The following is a 21,269-nucleotide window of genomic DNA, read 5'->3' on the forward strand; positions in this document are numbered from 1 at the left end:
TGTGAAATATATGACAAGGTCATTCTAGTGACTACAGCCCATTAAAGCAAATCATTTAGGAGAAAAAATAGGATGGCAGCACAGCTCCTTCTCTGGTGGAATAATTAAGCTCAAGCAAAGATCAGAAAGTGCTTAGTTTTGTCAGAATCCAGGTAACCCCAAAATTTGAGATTTCGACATATATACAACAGTGCTACCATTTCTGTCCACATTATGTACAGAATAGTAGCGTTTTCTTCTTGTACTGAGAAGGGAAAAAAGGTGGCTTGTGAATTTGAGAGCTGAAATAGAAAAACTATAGAAACTTACCAAGGTCACTTCCAAAAAGCATGTTGTCTTTTCTTTCTTTGGAGAACATCTGGTACGCTATAGATGCCAGCAGAATTAAGTAAATGCCATACATTGAGAAAGAAAATAAAAATACTTCCACGTTCCTGTTAAAGTGACAGTTTGGGACCATCTTTTGCAGGCTAATTAGGCTAAGCCTTGCTACGTTTTGCAACCTACACCACCTCCAAAACCACTGAGGTTACATGATATTGGTGCATATGCTGCTAGTCAAGGGTCTCAACTGGACATCAGACTCACTCTCAAAGGCTGGACTCGGAATACAGAGTTCTCCTCCCCACTCCTGATCTCCAGAGCAGGGCTATCAGCTGATGGGCAGTGCTTGTTTGCATTGGCAGGAAGGAAGTGGTCTTGGACACTGTCTGGGCTCTGGGAAGAACTCTTTTCCCTCCCCAGCTCCTGGGATGAATGTCCTTTATCATTTAACACTCTCTCCACTTCATCCTCCCCAGACAAGATGCAGAATTTGGGAAACTGGATTAGAGGACACCCAAGCCCATATGCAGGGTTGCAGCAATGCGTACAGAAATGGGTTTCGTTCTAACCCACGTATAACCTGAACTTCATTATCCAAGGCAAACAAGTTTCTACAGTGTGGTCTCTACAGCAATGCAATGGCAATCCCCGTTAGCCATAGTGCAGGCTTGAATCACAGGCATACTCAAGTACTCAATAATGCCTCTGAGATACCTGAGGGAATACACAGTGTAACTTTGTGGGTCAGATGAACTGCAGTACCTTCAGTTCCAGTGGTTGATAAAATGAACAATTTCCAGAGCTGGACTACCACTTTTGCCAGTGAAAACAAGATGTGTGCTTCCCCTCTTTTCATGTTCCGTTATCATATCTGTACGATCACATTGTCTTGCCTGTGTATAAGCAAATAAAGTATTTTTAGCATAGAAATATAATGGGGACTTTCTGGCAAAATATGTGTATTAAGTCAGTCATTACTGTGAATATCCAGAAAAGTAAGTTACCATTTATTCATTTTGTGCACAGCCACCCAGGAATAAGATTAAATAGGTTATAGGTCATATGTTTTGGAGAAGGGCAACATGTAGGTAACAGAAAGCATGCTGACAGCTCAATCTGAATACACAAATATTCATTTTCCACCCAAATTTCTTTAAACTTAGAGGAGATTTTAGGTGTCAATAGGCAGAAGGAAAAGTAAAAGAGGTAAACTTTCTACATCTTCATACATTTGGGCATATTTAGTTTTATACATTTTGGTATATTTAGTTTTATTCATTTTGGTATCTAGACTAAGTATCAATCAATTATTAATAATGAGAAGCATCTCAACAGAACAAATGAAAACAAACCTCAGCCAGTGGATGTCACACTGGAATGCAACAAAATACCTCCTAGAGGTTCCCTTGCTCTTCATACTTAAACATGGTGTGACAAGCAAATTCAGATCTGACTGCTTGATAAAACAATTTTAAGGTTGACTTTTTCTTTAATAACCACCTCACCTTCCAAAATCCAAAGATTCCAATGCAACATAAGAACTATGGATCTGTGTACAAGTTTCTACATCTCCAGTGCATTTCCTCTTTTTTTGTTGTTGTTAACACCCTAGGGATATTTTTAGGAGTTGAAATAAGTGATTAAAGACATTTCTGTTGCCAGTTTTCTACCTTTAAGATGTCAAGCCTTTCTTATTTGAGATTTCCACTTTTAAATTCTAACTAGCTGAAATGGAAGCCACCCACACCATTTTTTTTTCTATGAAAATGAGATATTTGCAATATAATACTTGCACTGCGGTTCCATTCCTCCATCACTCACACTCCATCCATGTCGTTTCAGTGGTCTGAACAAGCAAAGGCACGCACATAATTAACTCCACGAGGGACAGCTTATTCATAGACTCGTGCACGCAGCTCTTGCTCTTTGTCTATCAGTTGCACGTAATTTACAATGGCTATTTGGGCTAATTTGAGTGCTCTGTGTAAGTTAAGTTCCAAATAAAGCTCCAAGTTTTCAGACTTCTTTATTGTGTAGATCAATCAAACGTTTTCCATTGTCCTACACGCACATCAGCACACACACGCACCCTGGAAAAAGCTTTTTTCTATTCTTCAGCTTGTGCTGTACATAAAATGGTTTTAAAAATAACAACACGACAACAATTGCTTGCACATGTGGATGTCATAAACATCGCTCCGGGCTCCCCTTCCCTCGCTCCGGTCGCTTAGGAACGCGACTCTAAAATGGCGGAGGCCGCCGACGCTGCTGGCAGGCAGGTGAGCGGAGCTGCGGCGCTCCCGCCTCCCAGCGGCGCCCACAGCAGCGGCGAGCGGCATCGCCTCGGCCCCCCCGCAGCGGCCCCTCGGAGCGTCCCATCCCCACAGCGCTCCCGTCTCGGCCCCCCGGCGGGCGGCGCCGGCCTCGCCCTCTCGCTCTGGCGATGCGGAGGGAGGAGGGGGGTTTAGCTCGGCAGCCCAGCCCGCTGCGGGTGGCGGTGTGCTGCCGCCGGGCTGGGGGCTCTGCTGGGACCGCGTGGCGGAGGGCCGGGCCTTGTCGGGGGAGGAGATGGGGAAAGCTCAGCTAGTAGAGTCTGAAGGGCCCTTATGCGCGGCTGTTGAGCTGCGGTTCCGTTTTGGAGGTCTGTGTGCTCCTGCTTGCATGCCTGGCAGCTGCTCCCCTTTGCGCTCCCTAGGAACAGGCGTTAGCGTTCCTGGGACTGATGTACAGCTGTCATCCTCCAGGCAGCTTTTCTTGGTCAGATTGTGTGGGCCGTTTGTCCTTTCCCTGCCTGACAGCTGCAATCAGGCTGCAGCCATATCGAGTTCTGGACAAATGGCCATGTCCTGCCACCGGCTGTGCTGTCAGTGTTTGCCGTAGGTCCTGCTGGATCCCCTGGGAAAGTACCGCAGGTTCCATGCTCTTGTGTTTGCATCCAAAGTTCTCTTAAGTTCCAGAACACACTGTATGGACTCATCATGCAGCTAGTGTGGGCTGCTCTAAGCATACCCATTTGTATGTGGAAGCTGTTTTGTATTTGCAGAAATATTTTATAGAGTCATAGAATCACAGAATGGCTCGGGTTGGAAGGGACCTCAAAGCTCCAACCCCCTGCCATTGGCAGGGTTGCTGCTTCCCAGATAGGCTGCCTGGGGCCCCATCCAACCTGGCCTTGAACTACTCCAGGAATGGGGCATCTACAGCTTCTCCAGACAGTCTGTGCCAAGGTCTCATCACTCTCAGTAAAGAACTGCCTCCTAAAATTAAATCTCCCCTCTCTTGGTTTAATGACATTCTCCCTTGCCCTGTCAATATTGGACCATGTAAAAGGCCACTCCCCCTTATATCTATGAACTGTTATTCTCTACAGGAAAAAGAACAAGAAAAAAAAAATCAAAACAACAACAAAAAACAACCCTGTAGTGAGTGTAACGTAGTTGTTGGTGTCTTTTTATCAATTTAAAGTAGAAACTACTAATTTGATATCTCTGTTTTATATTTTGCTATAGTTTGCGAGGCCATGATTCATATGTTAACTTTGGCGTGTGTGTGTTAATTTAGAGTCTAAATATGTATGTGTTACAATGTAATGACTTATGCAGGATCTTGTGCTGAAAAATGTACTGTGTACTGTCAGGCAGTAGAGAAACAGCTGAAGATCTGCGGCTTTAAGAGGAACGCGGATGTGTTGGTGTTGTATCTGGGTGGACTGTAAGTAGATTGTTTCTCTGGCTTTTACTAGAAGTGGAACACAGAGTACCTAGTGCTTTCTGTAACAGTCACTGAACATCATTTATATGTGAAATGCCATCCTTACACCTAGTCTGTGTGTGCTGTGCAATAAGTAATGGCAAAGAAACATAAGGATTCAGGGAGCAAAGCAGCTTGAGCTTTGAAGCAGTTAAATGCCTCCGCTGTAGGCACACAGTCCTTCTCTAGCAACCCAGAATTGCTCGAGGGTCTGTAAGTTCACAGAGTTTTGCATGAACTTCTTCCACAGGGAACGGAGACGTGAAGCTTAATGGGCTGATCTCTACCTGTTCTAACTGGCTTGTAAGTCTGGGTCTAAAGAGTATCAAGACAGCAATTGAAAAAACACAGGACCTGCCCAGTCTGAGAACTGCCAAATGTCTGACCTCCCTTAAGAAATTTGTTGTTGCAATAGCAAAACTCAATGGTAGCACCTTTGATATTACTTGCATCTCTGCTGTTAAGAACTGAAGGGAGGGCAGGGCAACGTGAAGTGAGTACAAGAGCTGTTTGAGGCAAGCAGCACTGATCAGAGAACTGATCTCTGGGAGCTTTGTAAAGCAACTGAAGAGATGGGGTAGATGAGGAGAAGAAGCCATGCAAAGAGAAGGAAGGCAAAGCTTTTATGAACCTGTGGGTGATCTGGGTTGATAGAGCTGTAGGATGAACATGCTGAGAGACTACCAGAGAGAGATGGATACATGACAGGACATACTTCAAAGTTTTTGAAAAGCATACTTTGAATTTCTGGCCAGGGCGCAATTCCAAGTGTTGCATACCTGTCTGCAGCCTCACAACTCTGTCTAGAGTTTCTACTGTTGATATCACGTCTGAAGAATTAACACAGTGTAATAATTCAGGCACAAGGCTTTCAAGGTCTCTAAGTCCTATGAATGCAAAAAAAAATCTCCAAAAAACAGAACAAAAACAAAAAACAAAACAACAGCAACAACAACAACAACAAACCAAAACAAACAAACAAAAAAGCCCAGGTGTTAGGAGATTTGGAGATTATCTAGTTTGCTTTTGGTGGAAATTAGGTGGCCTTGAAAGTCTCCGGGTATCCCCTTAGCACATCTCCTGATTTTACACTGAGAAGGAATTCAAAGCTGTGGAAAGAAAGTATGAAACATCTGGTTACTGTTAAGTGATTATAATGCTTATTTTAGAAAGCATAGAAAATCTTACTAAGTAAGGAAGATATTTACATACTGAGATGGTGTGTCCAGTCTTAATAAGCGTATTTTCTGACGTTAAATATATGTATTCTCCCTGGCTTTGAAATACTTCTTGCTGTGGAATAAAGAAAGAAGAAAAGAATAAAAAGAAACGATCAGAAGGCAGATATAGAAGTGATCCGTCTTCCCATGAAACCATTTTGAGAAAGATGATGCAAGGTTGTTTCTTTGATGACTGGAGAGAACCAATTTTCTTTTATTCTATCCCAAATTATATAAACCTTGAACGTCAGCCAATCTCAGTATCAGAACATGCTTTCTTAAGTATTAATTTGACATAATTTTCTACTGGCTAAAGTATTATGAAAGTACAAAAAAAAAGTAGTAATTAAAGTCAATCACATTTGAGGGAATCAAATCTTACTTTTAAACCACTACTGTTAAAGGCACATGGAGAAAGTTTACATTTGGTCACTAAAAGCTGTCATCCTAGGAAAACTGATTAACTTGGCAGTAGGTAGGATAAGAAAGCTGGAGGCCAGAAAGTATCAGTTTGTAAGAGACATGCGAAGTCTGGAAGGCATACAGAAAGGGACATGCTCCTCTAAAATGTTAAAGGAATTAAGCTTTACCTGGGGCAAATTAAATGCCTTAATACTGAAAAAAAAAAGAAGAAAACAGATTAGGACTTGGAGCTAGACAGCCTCATCTTGGCTGTTACAATGGAGTAAAGCCAATTAAAATGTAAACCTGTGTAGAATGGCAGTGACAGAATATCAGGACATTTTGGCTATGCTATCTGAAACATAGTTTGGCAGGATACTGGTAAAAGTCTACAGAAAATAAAAGAAAAAAGATAATAGTTCTGGAAGAGCTCTGCATGTCCTGTCAACTCTCGTGCGCTTATCTTTACTACCTGCAGCACTGTATTTACTTGTGACAACAAAATGAACGCTTATGTACATACTTGCAGGTTTAGTTTTTAGGGATGGTTTGAGGAGACCAAATAACCAGTTAAACAGAGTAGCTACTTGGGATAAGGTCATTTTCAGAAATACATGGATTAAAATACAGCACATAAACTTTGTGGAGATTTTATTATTATTATTATTATTTTCAAATGCAAGATAGAAAAAGTGTCCTTCCTTCTATCAGAGGGTTATTGGGGAAAAAACACAAAATGCGTGGGAAGACTTGGCTTCACAGCTGGAACACAAGCAGAGCAGTTTAGGTTGATGGTGAGAGATTAATTCCTACCAGTCTGGCTAGTTCTTTCTGAACCACTGGCCTTGGTTGCGCAGAATGTTGAAAACTGACGTGAAAATTTTATTCTATCTATTAAAATTTAAAGACCAACTTCAATTATGTGAGAGGAAAACAGGGACGTTTATTTAAAACAATGAAAAACTGCAATTACTCAACAGCTCACCCATATTCACTGGGGTTAGTGAGTGATTTGTTATTGAGAGCGAGCTCAGCTTCAAAGTACAAGGTAAACATTTAAAGTGAAATCCCTACCAGCACATGGGAGAGAGACCCAACCTCAGTCAAGGTGTTCATTTAAAACAAGTAATAAGTATGAATGCCTAGTTTATATGAGAAAAATGTTGAGGAAGGGCAAAAAAAATCACAGCTTGCATTAATATGAAAAATAAGAAATTGACAGCAATGTACTTGTTGTCTGCCTTCTCTTAGCATCTCTGGCACCATGGCCAAAGAATCTATACTGCCCTTTCACAACATTTTTCCTTTTATGTTTGTGTCCCTCAGAATGCAAAAATCCTTCTGTGTTCTCAGTAAAATTTCCACCAGCTGCGAAGTAGATGGGATGTTGTACTCACTGGAAAATATACGCTTTTATGGAGAAAGAAATTAGTATATAACTGAGTTTGTTCCCATTTCTTTACCATTTGTCGCTCCGTTATGCTTTCACGTGTTCACAATGCATATATTATCTCTTCCTTTTGTACTATCTTTCTGCTGTGTTCTCTACAGAATTGTTGCTTGCTTACATAATATTGTTTACCAGAAATCAAACTGCTTGTGAAATGATTAAGCGCAACTTTTTCTTCCACTAGAGGACTAAGAAGTATTCCAAGTCTGTCACTGTTTCGTAAGTTGAGGTATTTATGGATTCACAACAATAAGGTAACGTAATAAGGCTGTAACATCACCTAATTTTGAGTTAAGGGATGCTCCCAGGAGGGTGTTTAGTATGACGGTGTCCACATTAAGTTCTGTGTTATGGTCCTAAGAGAGTTCCACAGGCCATATGCTGTACCTGCTTCATCTGTGCAAGTTTAGATGATCATGTTTACTATAACCTATATGAATTCTAAGACAATGCTCTGCAAAAATATCCGGATACTACAGTTTTCAGCCAAGTCTAAGCATGTTATAGTTTAGAGAAAATCAGCTACTTAGCAGTAGGATTGTGTGATTTGGAAATCTGCAAATATTTAGCCAACAATTATCAAGTGTCTTCACCTTGCTAAAAAGTGGGAATTTACAAAAGACACTATTTTCTAACCTGCTTTAAAATACCTTACTGTACAGTAATTTACACCACTTTCACAAAGGACGTGAATGCTTAAAACACCAGAAGTGATTGCTCAGGTAAATAAGTAGCTCTGTGAGGAGAGAAAATAATAAATCTACATTCCATGTAATTGGGGAGTATATTTGTATCTGCTGCCCCAGGCTAACATCAATTATATAGCATCTTATGTCAACTTTGTTGAAAGACCTGTGGTTATCCAATTCAAAAAAAAAAGCAAAAGTATGGATATGTGAAGAGGTTGAACTAAAACCACAGTATAAGGCTTCCTATTTTACTTCTAAAAGGCACTAAAGAATAAGGAGAACTGTCCTGTTGACTATCAGTTTAAGAAAGATGGAGAAACACCGTTCTATATGACAGGCATGTGTAAGTCCCACACTACACAAGGTGCAATAATCACTAATTAGTTTTCAGATTGCTTTTTTCACTCAGCCATGTTTTTCTGAACCTTAAAGTAACTTTTAATTTCCAACAGGAAAACTTATTTTGTCTTTTCCTTCCAACTTTTAGAAAATACTTAGAGCAAAACACATTTGTCTTAAAGTCAGTGGTATAATTCAAGATCTAAAATCACTCCTGCACTAACAAATTATATTACAGAAATCAGAATAGCTTCAGGAATCAAATTCTATTTGTTGTTCTTGTGTTTAAACTGTGAGGATAAGCAGCCGTGCACCATTAATGCTCTCAGCTGTTTCAAGGGCCAGATTGGCACCCCCTTCCAGATATTAACCTTGCATTCATGTCAAGACTGAAAGATTAAAAACTTCCAATAATAAGACAGTTTTTAGAAGCCAGGGTTCTCCAATGTTGAATTTAGACTGTTACATAACAGCTTTCCCAACTCTAATTTCAGATCCAGGATTTAAGTTTCTTGGAGAAAAACTACTGTTTGACTGAGCTCTATCTCAACAACAATGAACTCACAGATATAGATATATCAGGTATCAATCTTCCCTTTTCAGATTGCTGAGCTATACTTACTTTTTTGTGTACTGGCATTCAAATTTATAACAGTGGATGACAGCCAGTAACTTAATGGCTGAAAGCTCACATGTATGCCTAAATGTTAATTATTTTCTTAGGGATTTGATTTGTTCCAGGATACTTGAGTGGCAATAAACTGAGAGTTCATATCAAGTTTATGCCAGTCTGAGGGTAATGAAATATCATATACTTTAATATCTGGCAGTTGTAAAACATTTGGATCCAGCATGACCGTATCTAATATTCTACATGAATATTCAAAATTGTTTTGCCATCGGATGATTTGCAGTCTTCTTGATGACCAGGCATTGCAGAAGCTGATAAAGAATCTTCTGGGAGCCATTCATATTTACATGATGAAAAACTGATTGTAGCGCTGACAGACTTAGCATGAAAATGAAAGAGAATTAATTAATAAGTTGTCTCATTTCTAATGTAGACATTAACATCCTTTGGTTTCTTCATTATGTAGTTACACTTAGAAGCGTTTTGCAGAAAAACATTTTTATTGCCAAGTTCCATTTTGTACTTATATATCTTTATATATATCACATGCTCTTGTAGATTAAGGTAGCTGAGCCCAAAGCATATTAATACATTTGCGGATTTTAGATGTTTTAAATATTGATGTTTTATTTTTATCATTTCCTATAAAATATTAAGATGTGTAATTGAGTTGATTAGTTTCTGTGAGATCTTGTGGAAAAATGAATGTCTGAAAGATAAAAACATTCAGGCACAAGAGACGTTACAGTAGACACCAACATCTGGTTTAACAAAGGGTGGGTGTCATTAGCAGAGAAATGTGGATGAGAGAAACTGTGTAGAAATTGGAAAATGAGCTGTTGAAACCAGCTGTGGTATGATGATGTGAACATGTAGTCGGGGTCAGCCACAACAGTGCATGGAATAACTGCTTCATACATTACTAATAATTTGAAATGGAACTACTTTCTATAGGTGTAATCTATGTATTGCTTGTAAGGCAAAGGCAATGTTAGGTAAGGATAGATGGAAGTGGAGTTAAAGATTAATGGGATATAGGAGAAAGGAAGGGATAAAGAAGGGAGATGGTACAGATTTATTGTGTCAAGACTGATTGAGAGAAATGGAAAGAAATAGGGTAAAAAAATAATAATAAAAAAAGAGTTGCATTCAAACAGTGTGACCAGGAAGGCAACAGGGATATTAAAATCTCTGATAAGGTTTCATGACTTTTCTCATGCAGAGTGCTATAAAAATGTAGGCCTCGGTATATAACGAGAATGTAAAACTCACTGTGCAACATAACGAAATAATTGTCTAAAGAAATGCAATGAGGTGTGATGAGAATAATTAATTACTTTTCATTTCATTTCAGGTGCTCTGAAAAACTTGCGCGCATTACAGATTCTGTTGCTTCACAACAACCAGTTAAAACAACTTGGTGAAACAGTGAAGGAATTAAAAGGATTAATAAGCTTGCGGACCCTAAGTAATACCTTGTTTTTGTTTTGTAGAACAGTGAGCAGTAGTTTCTAAAAATATCTTACCAGGATATGTTGCTTGTCTGTTTGTGCATCACTTGCCAGTAGCTTCTGAAACTAATTGTGTGCCCCCAGTGGCGCAGTGGTATAAGCTGCTGCTTGCGGCACCAGAGAGCCCGGGTTCGAATCCCCCCTGTGGCGCAGGGGTAGAAGTGCCGCTTCGCTACACAGGGGGCTCGAAACCCGGGAGTTGGACTCGATGATCTCTAAGGTCCCTTCCAACTCGCACGATACTATGATACTATGATGATATGATAATTGTCAGCTTCAACCAAATTTGACAGAAGAGACCTGTGAGATATGGAAATTCCATAGAGACTACTGCTACGAAGGAAAAAAAATAAGAGTTGGAAAGTTAGCTGCTGGCTAATCAGTCTCCTGTGCAAGTAGCTTGGAGGCAATCAAAGCTAAGTGCTCCCCCCCCCCTTCCAGAGGGAAAATGGGAGAATGCTGATATTATAGAGGTGACAGGAGACAAGAAACTGGTGTCACTGTTCTTGAGAGTGCAAGGAAGGGTATAGGTTACAGAACACAAATTCCTTGTCTTGTTAATCATATTCTTTGTACAACTTCCTGCATCTTTCTGGGCAGATTCTAGACATTTTTAGAGTCTAAGAGTGAACATATTCATACAATTTTGATATGCTAGATGGAAATGAAGTTTCAAATTGAATTGTACAAGACAGTGCTGGCGTCACTAAGATAGCAGCCTGCAAGAAAGTAGAACTGTATGCTATTAAGCTATTTAAAGTATGGGCAGTCTTTGTGCATGGCTCCTGAGAGTGTTGTCATAGATCATGCCAGACTCTCAGTACTTTGAGAACACAGGAAACAAGTTTCTTGTCTTGCTGTCACAGTCACTGGAGGTGAGCATCATCAAACCATACCTCCTTATGCATTCAAAAATCGATTGCCTTGGTTGAAGGGAAGGAAAAAAGTGGCTTGAAAAGTACAATTTTAATTGAACTTGAAGGTTGGTCTGAAATTCACAAACAAACCAAGTGTTTAGGAAGACAAGGAAGACAACATGCTGCCAAAATTATTATTATTATTATTATTATTATTATTATTATTATTATTATTATTTTATTATTATTATTATTATTATTATTATTTTTCATTATGTGCAAGACTGAGAAATGGCTCACGAAAGAATGCAGTTGTTTGAGGTGATTAGGCAAAGTCTGGACAGACATCAAATGTATGAATGGCGCTGTCACTTGAGTTTAATGTTATAGCTCTACCAATTAGTATGCGGCTTCGAACAGCACAGGGAGTTTGTTGTGCTTGTTGCTGTTATCTGTGGGAAATAGAGAGAAACAGCAGATAGTTACAGTGCTGCTGAGTCATTATGAGTGACATTCATAAAGACACTGTGAAAACTGAATGAATGTTAGACATGCCACCATTATAGAAAAGCAGTTATTTAAAGTAACTTTTGTTTAAAAAGGTTCTTCAAAGATATGACAAGTAGATTGGTAGAAGAAATGTAATATTCTGCTTTACAGTCGTTCCCTGCTCATCTTTACAATCATTAAAAAATAAATAAATAATAATAAAAAAGGATTCAATGCCTTTATTTTAAAGAAATTTAATAAAAATGAGTTCCCAAATTACCAGGCCTCTATTAGTTAAAAAAAAAATTCCTCATCATATTTGAAGTAGAGGTCAGCAATAAATGCATAAAATGCATTTTAAAAGAGATGGATATCAAATTGCATTACTATAGCATCTACTTGCCTGTTTGCGGTGTTCAGAACTGGGAAATGAGTGCAGCATTTCAGCTGTGTAAGTTCAAAAAGGCTTGTGCCCATAATCCATCTCTACACAATAAAAAATGTTTTGGAAATGGAAAGGTTCCCCCTGTTGTGAAGCAGTTCTTGTTGTTTGTTTGTTTGATTTAATTTTCAAAAAAATCCAGCAAACTTATCAGTAGAATTTCTGGATACGTATAATAATGTTTTATTTACAGTGTAGCTCCTGTGAACCTTTAAAACCAGGCAGTCTGATACACTATTGTAGTTCACTTTGGAAACAACATTCAGCTACCAAAGTGTTGCATTTCTTAAGGCTTTCCTGTGATTTTAGCCACTGCACTGCAATGTATTTGAAGCATAACACAATTTTTTATCATGCATTTAGTGAAGAAAGGCAGCTTGTAAAGATTTACTGGATGGGTTGCTCACAACTGCAGGCTTTTGGGAGATGCAGAGGGTTTGTTTATAGGCTCACCTTGTTCTCACATCTCTTGGAATCCAAGATTTCTGTGTACTCTGCATATTACCTCAACTGATTTATTGTCCACATCTGATAACATCTTTCTGCTCAAAAAGCTCATTTTGTCTTTCACTGAGCTTCTGTCACAATTGTTCCTTCCTACCCCATGTAGGGTAGGCACACTCTTTTCCTACATTCTGAATTGGGAAAACAGACAAACCTGTGGAGGAAGAAAGCATTATCCTTAATTTGTAGAAGGAAAATTACATTACCTTGACTAGAAAGCAGATAGCAGAGCCAAAAAGTGATTCCAGATGTTTTGTAAAATAAGACCATCTTGATCTATGTAATGGCTGGATTTACTTTAAGATCAAGCAGCAGAAAAAACTGTATGCTATTAAAAATCAGTGCTGGTAATGAGGGACATGCTCCAAGCAGCATCTAAATTCAGAAGAACTTAGTATCAGCCCTTCTGTTTGTCTTGGATAAATCTCTCGAGTCATCATTCCATTCCTGTACTGCTCAAAACAACAAACTTACCTGCTTTTGGAGAAGTTTCTAAGAAGTTTTTCCTCTGTGGAATACTACAGTGTATTTTCTTGACTCGAAAACATGCTCATCAGACAAATACATGATATTATTTCTGACTAACGCTTCCTAGAAAAAAAATGCCTATTTAGTCCAGGGCTCAGTAAAAATATGGAACTCTCTTCTGCTGCCACCTGGTGGGCTGCTTACTACTGAATATGACAGTTTTGTTGAAAGTTCATTACATTAAAACATTGTCTGTTCCCTGAATACCTGAGCAGGAGTTTTCTGCATACGAGATCCCAATCACCCACTCCAGCCTTACTGAGCCTCTAAACAGTCAGGAGGTAGCACTGAGCACTGAGTGCTCTGTGGAATTCAGACGTAGCCCGGTGAACAAAAAATGAAATCCTGTGGTTCACAAGCCGCTGTAGAATATTTCTCAATCTTTTTCATCTTTTAGTATCTCTGAAATATCAGAGCTCTTATTTGCCGTTCACCTTGCCCTCCCTGCCTGTTAAGATTGGGTAAACCAGGGAATTTTTTGCCCTAGAGGGAACATTGTCCACAGCCTCTTTCTAAACAGACCAGTGTAGCCCTTGGTAGAAGTTGTCAAAATTGTTAACTATTTTTTCACCTGCTTTGATCTTAAGGTATCCTCCTGGTCATTTCTTTCTTTTTTTTTTCCTCCATACTGTTGAAGAAAAGCAGTATTTCTTTAAGGAGAAAAGTAGCTTTATCTTGGTTCTAATTTAGAAAAACAACTTTTTTTTAGTCTTTTTTCTGATCTGGGAATGAGCCAGTTTCTGCTTTAATCAACTTCAGCTGTCATTCGCACGAACCAAACTATGTCTGGTGTGTAAGTTAGGTGGATGTTCCATATTTGCCAAAGCAGTAACAGAGGACTGATGCTTGTCTGTGTTGCGAAGGTTTGGTTATCCAGGGAATGTGAACCTGAGCATAAGCATTTCAGTCAAGCTGCTATTGGGCTTTGAGAGCTTAGGGCCTTATAACTTCATAAAAGTGAGTGGCACTCCATTTCCAAGAGCATATATCTTTATACACATTTTAATCTTCATGTTTTTCAGTTTTCAAACTCATAATCCATAGGTAAATCCGAAAAGTGAGTAATTTTATTCTATATTGCATCTGTGGAATAAAATCTTTATATCAGCTCTGATAAAGTCTTAGGAGTCCTAAAGCTCATCTTTTCTTAATTAACTCTCTTCTGCTGCAAATTTTGTGCCTTATCATTAAGCCATCAGACCTAAAAAAAAAACAAACGTGCTACAATTTAAAGTAGGCATCACCAAAAATACATAAGGAAATCAAAGGCAAGTATTTAGCGGTTTTGTCTGTATATCTTAAAAAATACAAAAAAAAACCCACCAACAACTTCAAAGGCTCTGAGTGCACAATGACGCCTTTCCTCTAATCTTGCCTGTGGTATTTTGCATGCTCTGCAATAAGCCAGTTCCTTGCAGTCTGTCTTCAGTTGAGTGATGTTGTGAGTATAAAGAAACCAAGCTTTGTTTACCTAGTGTACAAATAATTCGAAGTTAAGAATATTTTGTACAAAATCTTTGTCCACTGGTGCTCTTTAATTTTCCTGTCTTGCTAAGTTGCTTATTTTTCTTTTGTAGTTTTGTTGATGGCATTGGTTTGTATGTATTTTTCAGACCTGTTTCACAACCCTCTGGCATATGAGGCAGACTACCGTCTCTATGTGATACACAGCCTGCCCTCTGTGCAGCTCCTGGACAGGAAGCGTAAGGATTGATTTTTCTCTTTTCACAAAGCACTGACTATTGCTTTTGATTTTAATGTTTGGGAAGATATGTGAATTATTCTTGTCCACTTCGTTACATACATTTGTTGATATAGCAAAAGATCTGACAAACTGATAACCATGTTTGAAAGATTTGGCATAAACACTTTACTTCACCCAGCTCTGTTAATTTCTGTCTTTTTCTGTTTAAATTGTGTATGGTTATCTTGTAGTTGGTTTATACATTGTTGGGTAAGAGATATAAGCCTGCATTTAGAAACATGTACCTCCATTTTGTGTGATATTCTCAGATATGTATGTGTTTCTGTGCATTTCAAGAATATATGCACATCCATGCTGACCAAGCTGTTAGATAGAAATCTTCATGAATCATCAGATCTTTCACAAATATATAAATATATAACAAATATAGAGATACGTATCAGTAAATATATTGAAGACAAACCAATTTAATAAACAAGCCACAGTGGAGCCAGAAAATCAGCTTTGGTGATTGTATCCTTGATGTTTGGTGAGCTATATGGTTCACAAAAGGATTGAACATTACTGTGGAGTGCTGAGAAAGGTATTGATTTGTACCTCATTTCTTCCTCATGGGAAAACAGTGAGGAGAAACAGTGTCATCTTGGAAACCTGCTACGAGCCTGTGGGAGAAACAGTACAGAAATTGAGAAGGCAGCCTAAGGACGACTGTGTGGCTGCAGGTTATGCAGCCTTGTCATGAAGGAGAGATGGCAGATAGGTCTTGGTCTGCGTTAGATGTGATTGAGCTGCTGGGTTGACCATGTGGCCATCTGCCAATGGCTGCACATTCATTTCCTACACTGGAAAGTGAAACACCTTTCCAGCATACCTCCAGCCTCTTCAGTACTTGGTCTGGGGCACTTTCTTCAGACTGGTTTATTAACAGTCACTTTTGGCTGTCTGGCGCTATATCTACTGGGAAATACACATTGCCTTTACAGTTGTAGAAACAATTCCACAGAACTTCATGGACTCCTGCCTTCAGTACAGTTATACTGTGCTCAGCTCTGGAGCAGGACTTGGAGCATTAATTTCTATCAAGCTGTACCCTGGGCGTTCCATTTCGTGAGCTGTTTATTTAATGTTACAAAGACTGTAATGTGAAATGAAATGTTTCCTCTTTCAGTCTCGATTGGAAAACGTTCCGTCTGTGGAACATTCCTACATCTTCGGCCTGGCTGGCTTCTTTATGCAGGACACGTGCTCACACTTTGTTACCTCCAGACATGGATGCTGCAAGTCCTTTCTAATGAGTCCCCCAGACACCGCAACTTAGAAACTCTCCTGAATTTGGAATGTTTCTGCCAGAGAAAACCTACAGCTCTCTTCCTTTTCCCTATCTGAAGTTTTGGATTAGTATGCAGGTCATATCATTAGTTAAAATCCCTTAGTTAACTTACAATCTAAAACTCTTTCTTAAAAATATAAAGTTATTTTTGAAGTCAAGCGCAAAACAAGAAAATGAGAAGCTTTTCTTTTTGCTGCAGTCCTTCAGAATCCTCCGTAATTGAGCAATGGGAATTAAACTGACTGTAAAGTGGGATTTGTTCACACTGTCCATAAAGAAACATCCAAGTTTTCACTGACTCCTGCAGTAGATCTCATTTACATGGTAACGAAGAGCCTGAGCTGGTAGTTTCTTCATTTAAAACTCTTGATCCTACTGCATCCATAATAAATCCTTTTATTTCATTTGACAGGGCTGCACCCCAGAGCTGTAGCAAGCATCACTCCGTGGTCCTTTTCTGAATCTCTGTGAAATTATGCAGATTTACACCACTGTTGGTATAAAACTGCACAAAATAAAGTTTGCGTGCAGGGAGTTAGTACCAGACATTTTAGTTGATAGTGGAAATAATTTTTTATATCTCTTTTAACAGCAGTTACGCAAAGAGAAAGGGAGTTGGCATTTTCCGTCTTTAACTTCAACAAGTTCTGTGCTGTGGAATCCATTGCTTTTGGAAAGAGAGTGGACTCATTGCCAGGCACTGCCATCTGGCACAGCAGGGGCACTTGGCCAGCCAGGAGACCGATGGTGCCCCCAGGTATTCATAAGAGCAAAAACAACGAGTTTGGGGCGATTTCAATTAAAGTTCTTTTCATTCATCCGATAAAAACTTGATGTCCTAAGTAGTAAAATATAAATGCATTGGGAACTCAACCAAACAGTTCCACAAAGCCAGGGCCAGTGGTAGGAACAGCCAATGAATGAATCCTCAACTGCGTGCATTATGACAAATACATTCACAGAGTCACAAAATCATAAAGGTTAGAAAGGACCACTACAATCAGTTAGTCCAACTGTAGTTCTTGCTGCAGCCTGTACTTAAACAAGTGTTTTAAGATAGCTGTACAAACAGCATCTCATTCTTTCAACATATATCATATTGTTAGTTTTAAGTTTTATTTAATTAAGAGCTTTTCAGCACACCACAATGCTGTTTTGGTGATCGGCATCCTTGAGTTTTGATGCCCTCTAGTGCTTTTATATAACAATCTCTTGAAGAAAATATTTACTGTTGTAAATTTTGCACATCTTGCCTAGTTTTGTAAGGAGATTCCTTTTTTTTCCTTTCCAAGCTGAGAATATTTTCATGATGTCTGATAATAGCGCATAAAGTCATTTTATAGAGTCCTTAAAACATTCACTGCTATGAGACAGCACGATGGGTACCCATAACCTCATGACTGCCCATCATGTGGCAATCCAGAGCAAACCTTGCATTTCCCCATGGTGTTGTCTGCTTTAGGAGGTGCGTAAAAAAACCCACAAACCAGTGCATGGAAATGTTTGTCTAGGGAAAATGAGACGTGAGTAACTGAACTTAAAAAGATTTTGCACATATCAAATCTTCTGCTGGTTTTTAGCTCGTTTGAAGAAGTAATTTGTGTTCAGGATGGTAACCTTTAGCTCATCAAAATGCTGCACGCACATTAACGTCTTAATTTGAACTTTTTATTACAGGTCGGGAATTTGCGAATCACACAAATAAGTAAGTGCTTCTCTAGGCTTTCTGGTGTTGGTTTTATGTGTGTTTTAATTCAGAAAACAGTAAAAATAAGTTCTTAGCAGATTTTCTGGTGTTCTGTGTTTCACACAGTTAAAAAGTTAAAGCTGTGTCATTCTGATAAGGCAGCCAATCCACTGCTCTTTTAATTCTGATACGGAAAGGTATCCCAGGTGTATAAAAATGCTATTTATTTTATAAAAGTGCTATTTATTTTACAAGATCAAATAGCAATTACTAGAAAAATGTGTGCTTGAAGCATTAGAGCATCAGAGTAGCTGTGCTGTATTGTGACACAAACAGCTTTCTGTTTGCTGGCTGCTCAGAAGAACGTACTCTCTGGGAAACATTACTATAGAACAAAATGTTTTTAGTCTGTAGTTGATGTTAACTTTATTCTGTTAAAATTCCAACATCATAGAAGTGAATGGAAAGGCTTATTTCTGTGACGCCTGTGCCTGAATTGAGGTGGCATAAAGGTTGCATTTTAATGTGTTGACATTTTTAGATGCTACCTTTATAAGATGCTTAAAATGATATCAGACTTTGGAGTTTCACATATGAAAACAGTTGGAAGATTCACTAAAGGAAATAACAAAAGCCTATGTATGATGATTTCCTTTACATTCCCATTTGATTTTACACGGTTATTCATTTTCAATACAGCTCTTTACAGTCAGCTTAATTTATGCTTATAAACGATTTTCCTGTTTTCAGTGGAGCGCATTTGTTGACAGAATGGATGTGCAGCTTCCACTCTATCTCATTTACGTAGATGCTTAGAGCTTGTGAGGTACCTGAGCGTTTGACAGAGTGCGTTATACTCAGTGGAGGCAATCATATGGTTGATGTTAGTTTCCTTACATCCGTGTGTCACTACAGCTACACCCCTATGGAATCAGTTCTTATCAATTTATGTTTTAATATCATATCTGAGCTTAAAGTTTTGGGTGTCGATTTGGAACTGATATTGCAAATCTGCTTCTTCTCTCTCACAAGTAGCAGGACAACATCAACTCAGATTTCTGGACTCAGAGCCCTGGATTCTTGCATGGTCGCTATTTAAAAGACTGACACTGAAATAAAGTTTGCATTTGCATTAATGGGTATCAAATCAATATGAAATCATACAACACACAGTTTTGTGACTTTCACTGGATGCTTTTAAGAACCAGAACCATTAAAGGGTACAGCAGTGCTTTAAACACATTGCAAATCATTTACTGTGTGATTCTTCCTTAGAATTTTGAAATGCTGACCTTTTCAGGTTTTGTTTTGCTTTCTTAAACTTGGTCACAGAAGGAAGCCTTCCAAAAATGTACAGCTTTCAAATCCTCACTCTTAAGTGGCTTCTAACTTCACCGACCACAGAAAGCACGTTTAGTCAAATAACTCCAAACTACGTGGAAGACATTCTGATAATTTACATTTGTTTTGCTCTTCTTGCAGAGTTCCATTTGAGAACCCAGAAGATGCTGTTTTAGTACGGGCAATGACAAGATCCGTAATGGAATTTTCCTCTCTTGACTGGAACAAAATACCCACCTGTCAAGAAAGACGGCTTAAGCACAAAGCAGAGGAATCTCCTGAGAAGCTGACAATCCAATTTAGATGACTTCATTCTTCCTTAAGAAAAACACCGCTGCTCTGTCTAAAGTGGATGTAAGCACCTTACGTAAGTTATTATCTCTATAATGCAACTACACTAAAACGTGCATCTAGTTAAATGATCTTCCAGCAGAAAAATAAAGTGTAACATTCCTTTTATCATCAAATATATAACATGTAGGGCCAAGAAATTAAGAAATCAAATGCTCAACAGTGGTGATGTTATAATAAAAAATGTCTGAAATGCAATTCATACCATACTATTTTTTTTTTAATCACAAATTAAAACCAAACTATAAGGTGCTTTTTAAGAAATGTCGGATACATTCTTTCATTCTTTATAGTTTCTACTGGATAATTAGACTGACAATGTTGACTACCAATAATTTATCTATCTTCCTCCCTCAAAATAAAAGTATGAGATAAATACCATTCTTATTTCTTAGACGGGTTCCAATTTGGTAATCTGTGTGCTACATTAACATGCTGGAATCTCTTAGTTTTATGACATCACGGCACTGTGTCTCGTTACCCATAGAAACACAAGGAAGTAAGGATGCTGCAGTGTGATTCCTGTCTGTGGCTGCCCATACTCTCCATAATGCATGTCTCAGCTTACCGGTGCTTACAGAGAGACAAGATGTGCCATACAGAATGCACTGTCCCAGGACTGCTGACAGCACTATGGCACTGCACCTGACGCTTTTGTCTTGTAATGCCAGTTTCCACTAAAGGAAGTAGCAGATCTGTACATAAACAGAAAGTAATACATTTCTTCACAGCTCTTTCTTTCTCCATTTCTCCATTTCAGTCAATGCTATTTGACATATCAAAGTCCTTCAGCAGTCTGGGGCTTGTCTTCTGAGTTACTTCTTTTATCCCCTTGCTAGCACTGAGTCATGAAATAGTCCAGGCTGGCAGGGATCGCTGGAGTTTATCTAGTCCAACTGCTGTTGAAAGCCCGAGATTAGGTTATCCAGTGCTCTGTCAAGGCAAGTCAAATATTTCCAGTGAGGGAGAGACCACCACTTCTTGGCAACCTCCTTCATTGTTTAATTGCACTCCAGAGCAATTTTCTTATATCCAGATGGAATTTTGCCTGCAACAACTTGGGCCTGTTGGCTCTTGTCCTGTCACTGTGCATCCCCGTAAAGATAGCTCATCTTCTCTATAGCAACCTCTAAGTACTGTAAGTCTGTGACTAGATCTGAGCTTTCCTCTGAGCTAACGAGCTCACTTCCTCCAACTCTCTGATCATCATGGTGGCATCCTGGCTAGAACCTCTTGCTTTTTTTGTTCACTTGAGTCAGGTTGACCAAAACTGGATGCTGTATTCCAGGCATGGCCGAACAAGTGCCAAGCCAAATGAGTTAATTACGTCTTTGATCTGCTGATTATACTCTTGTATTTACCTTCCATGCTGCTAGGGCATACCTCTGGCTCAGGGTCAACTTGCTGCCCAGCAGGACTCCTGGGTCTGTTTCATCAGACCCAGACAGATCCCAGCCTGTACTGCTGCTTAACGTTGTTCCATCCTAGATACATGACTTTATTGTTGTTAAGCCTTGTAATTCCTTTCACCTTTTCAAAGTTATTCAGATTCCTTTATTTATTTATTTCTTTTACTTTATTTTATTTTATTTTTTGCTAATTTCAGCTTCCCTTGTTTGCTTGCTTAGATTTATGCATCTTGTAAATGTCCTGAAGTCATTGTCATCAGTGTTGTTTCAAGAAGGAGATCAACATTTTGGTAGGTTTCAAGACAAGTCA

The 21,269-nt window shown here is 38.9% G+C and overlaps 1 protein-coding gene across 2 annotated transcripts; it reads left to right on the forward strand.

The window, feature by feature from the left end:
• Positions 1 to 2,555: 2,555 nt before the first annotated feature.
• LRRC72 (leucine rich repeat containing 72) lies at positions 2,556 to 19,746 on the forward strand. Of its 2 annotated transcripts, XM_072330232.1 has the most exons (9): positions 2,556 to 2,603; positions 3,962 to 4,035; positions 7,331 to 7,400; positions 8,669 to 8,756; positions 10,160 to 10,273; positions 14,750 to 14,839; positions 16,764 to 16,928; positions 17,849 to 17,876; positions 19,341 to 19,746. In XM_072330232.1, exons 1-9 carry the CDS (start codon positions 2,571 to 2,573, stop codon positions 19,504 to 19,506), a joined length of 828 nt encoding a protein of 275 aa, XP_072186333.1. In that variant the 5' UTR covers positions 2,556 to 2,570; the 3' UTR covers positions 19,507 to 19,746. The 2 variants fall into 2 exon arrangements, with proteins under 2 accessions (XP_072186333.1, XP_072186332.1); XM_072330231.1 differs by lacking the exon at positions 2,556 to 2,603 and having other exon boundaries at positions 3,899 to 4,035; positions 19,341 to 19,506.
• Positions 19,747 to 21,269: the final 1,523 nt, after the last annotated feature.

This window comes from Excalfactoria chinensis, chromosome 2 (assembly GCF_039878825.1).
Source record: "Excalfactoria chinensis isolate bCotChi1 chromosome 2, bCotChi1.hap2, whole genome shotgun sequence".
NCBI lineage: Eukaryota > Metazoa > Chordata > Aves > Galliformes > Phasianidae > Excalfactoria > Excalfactoria chinensis.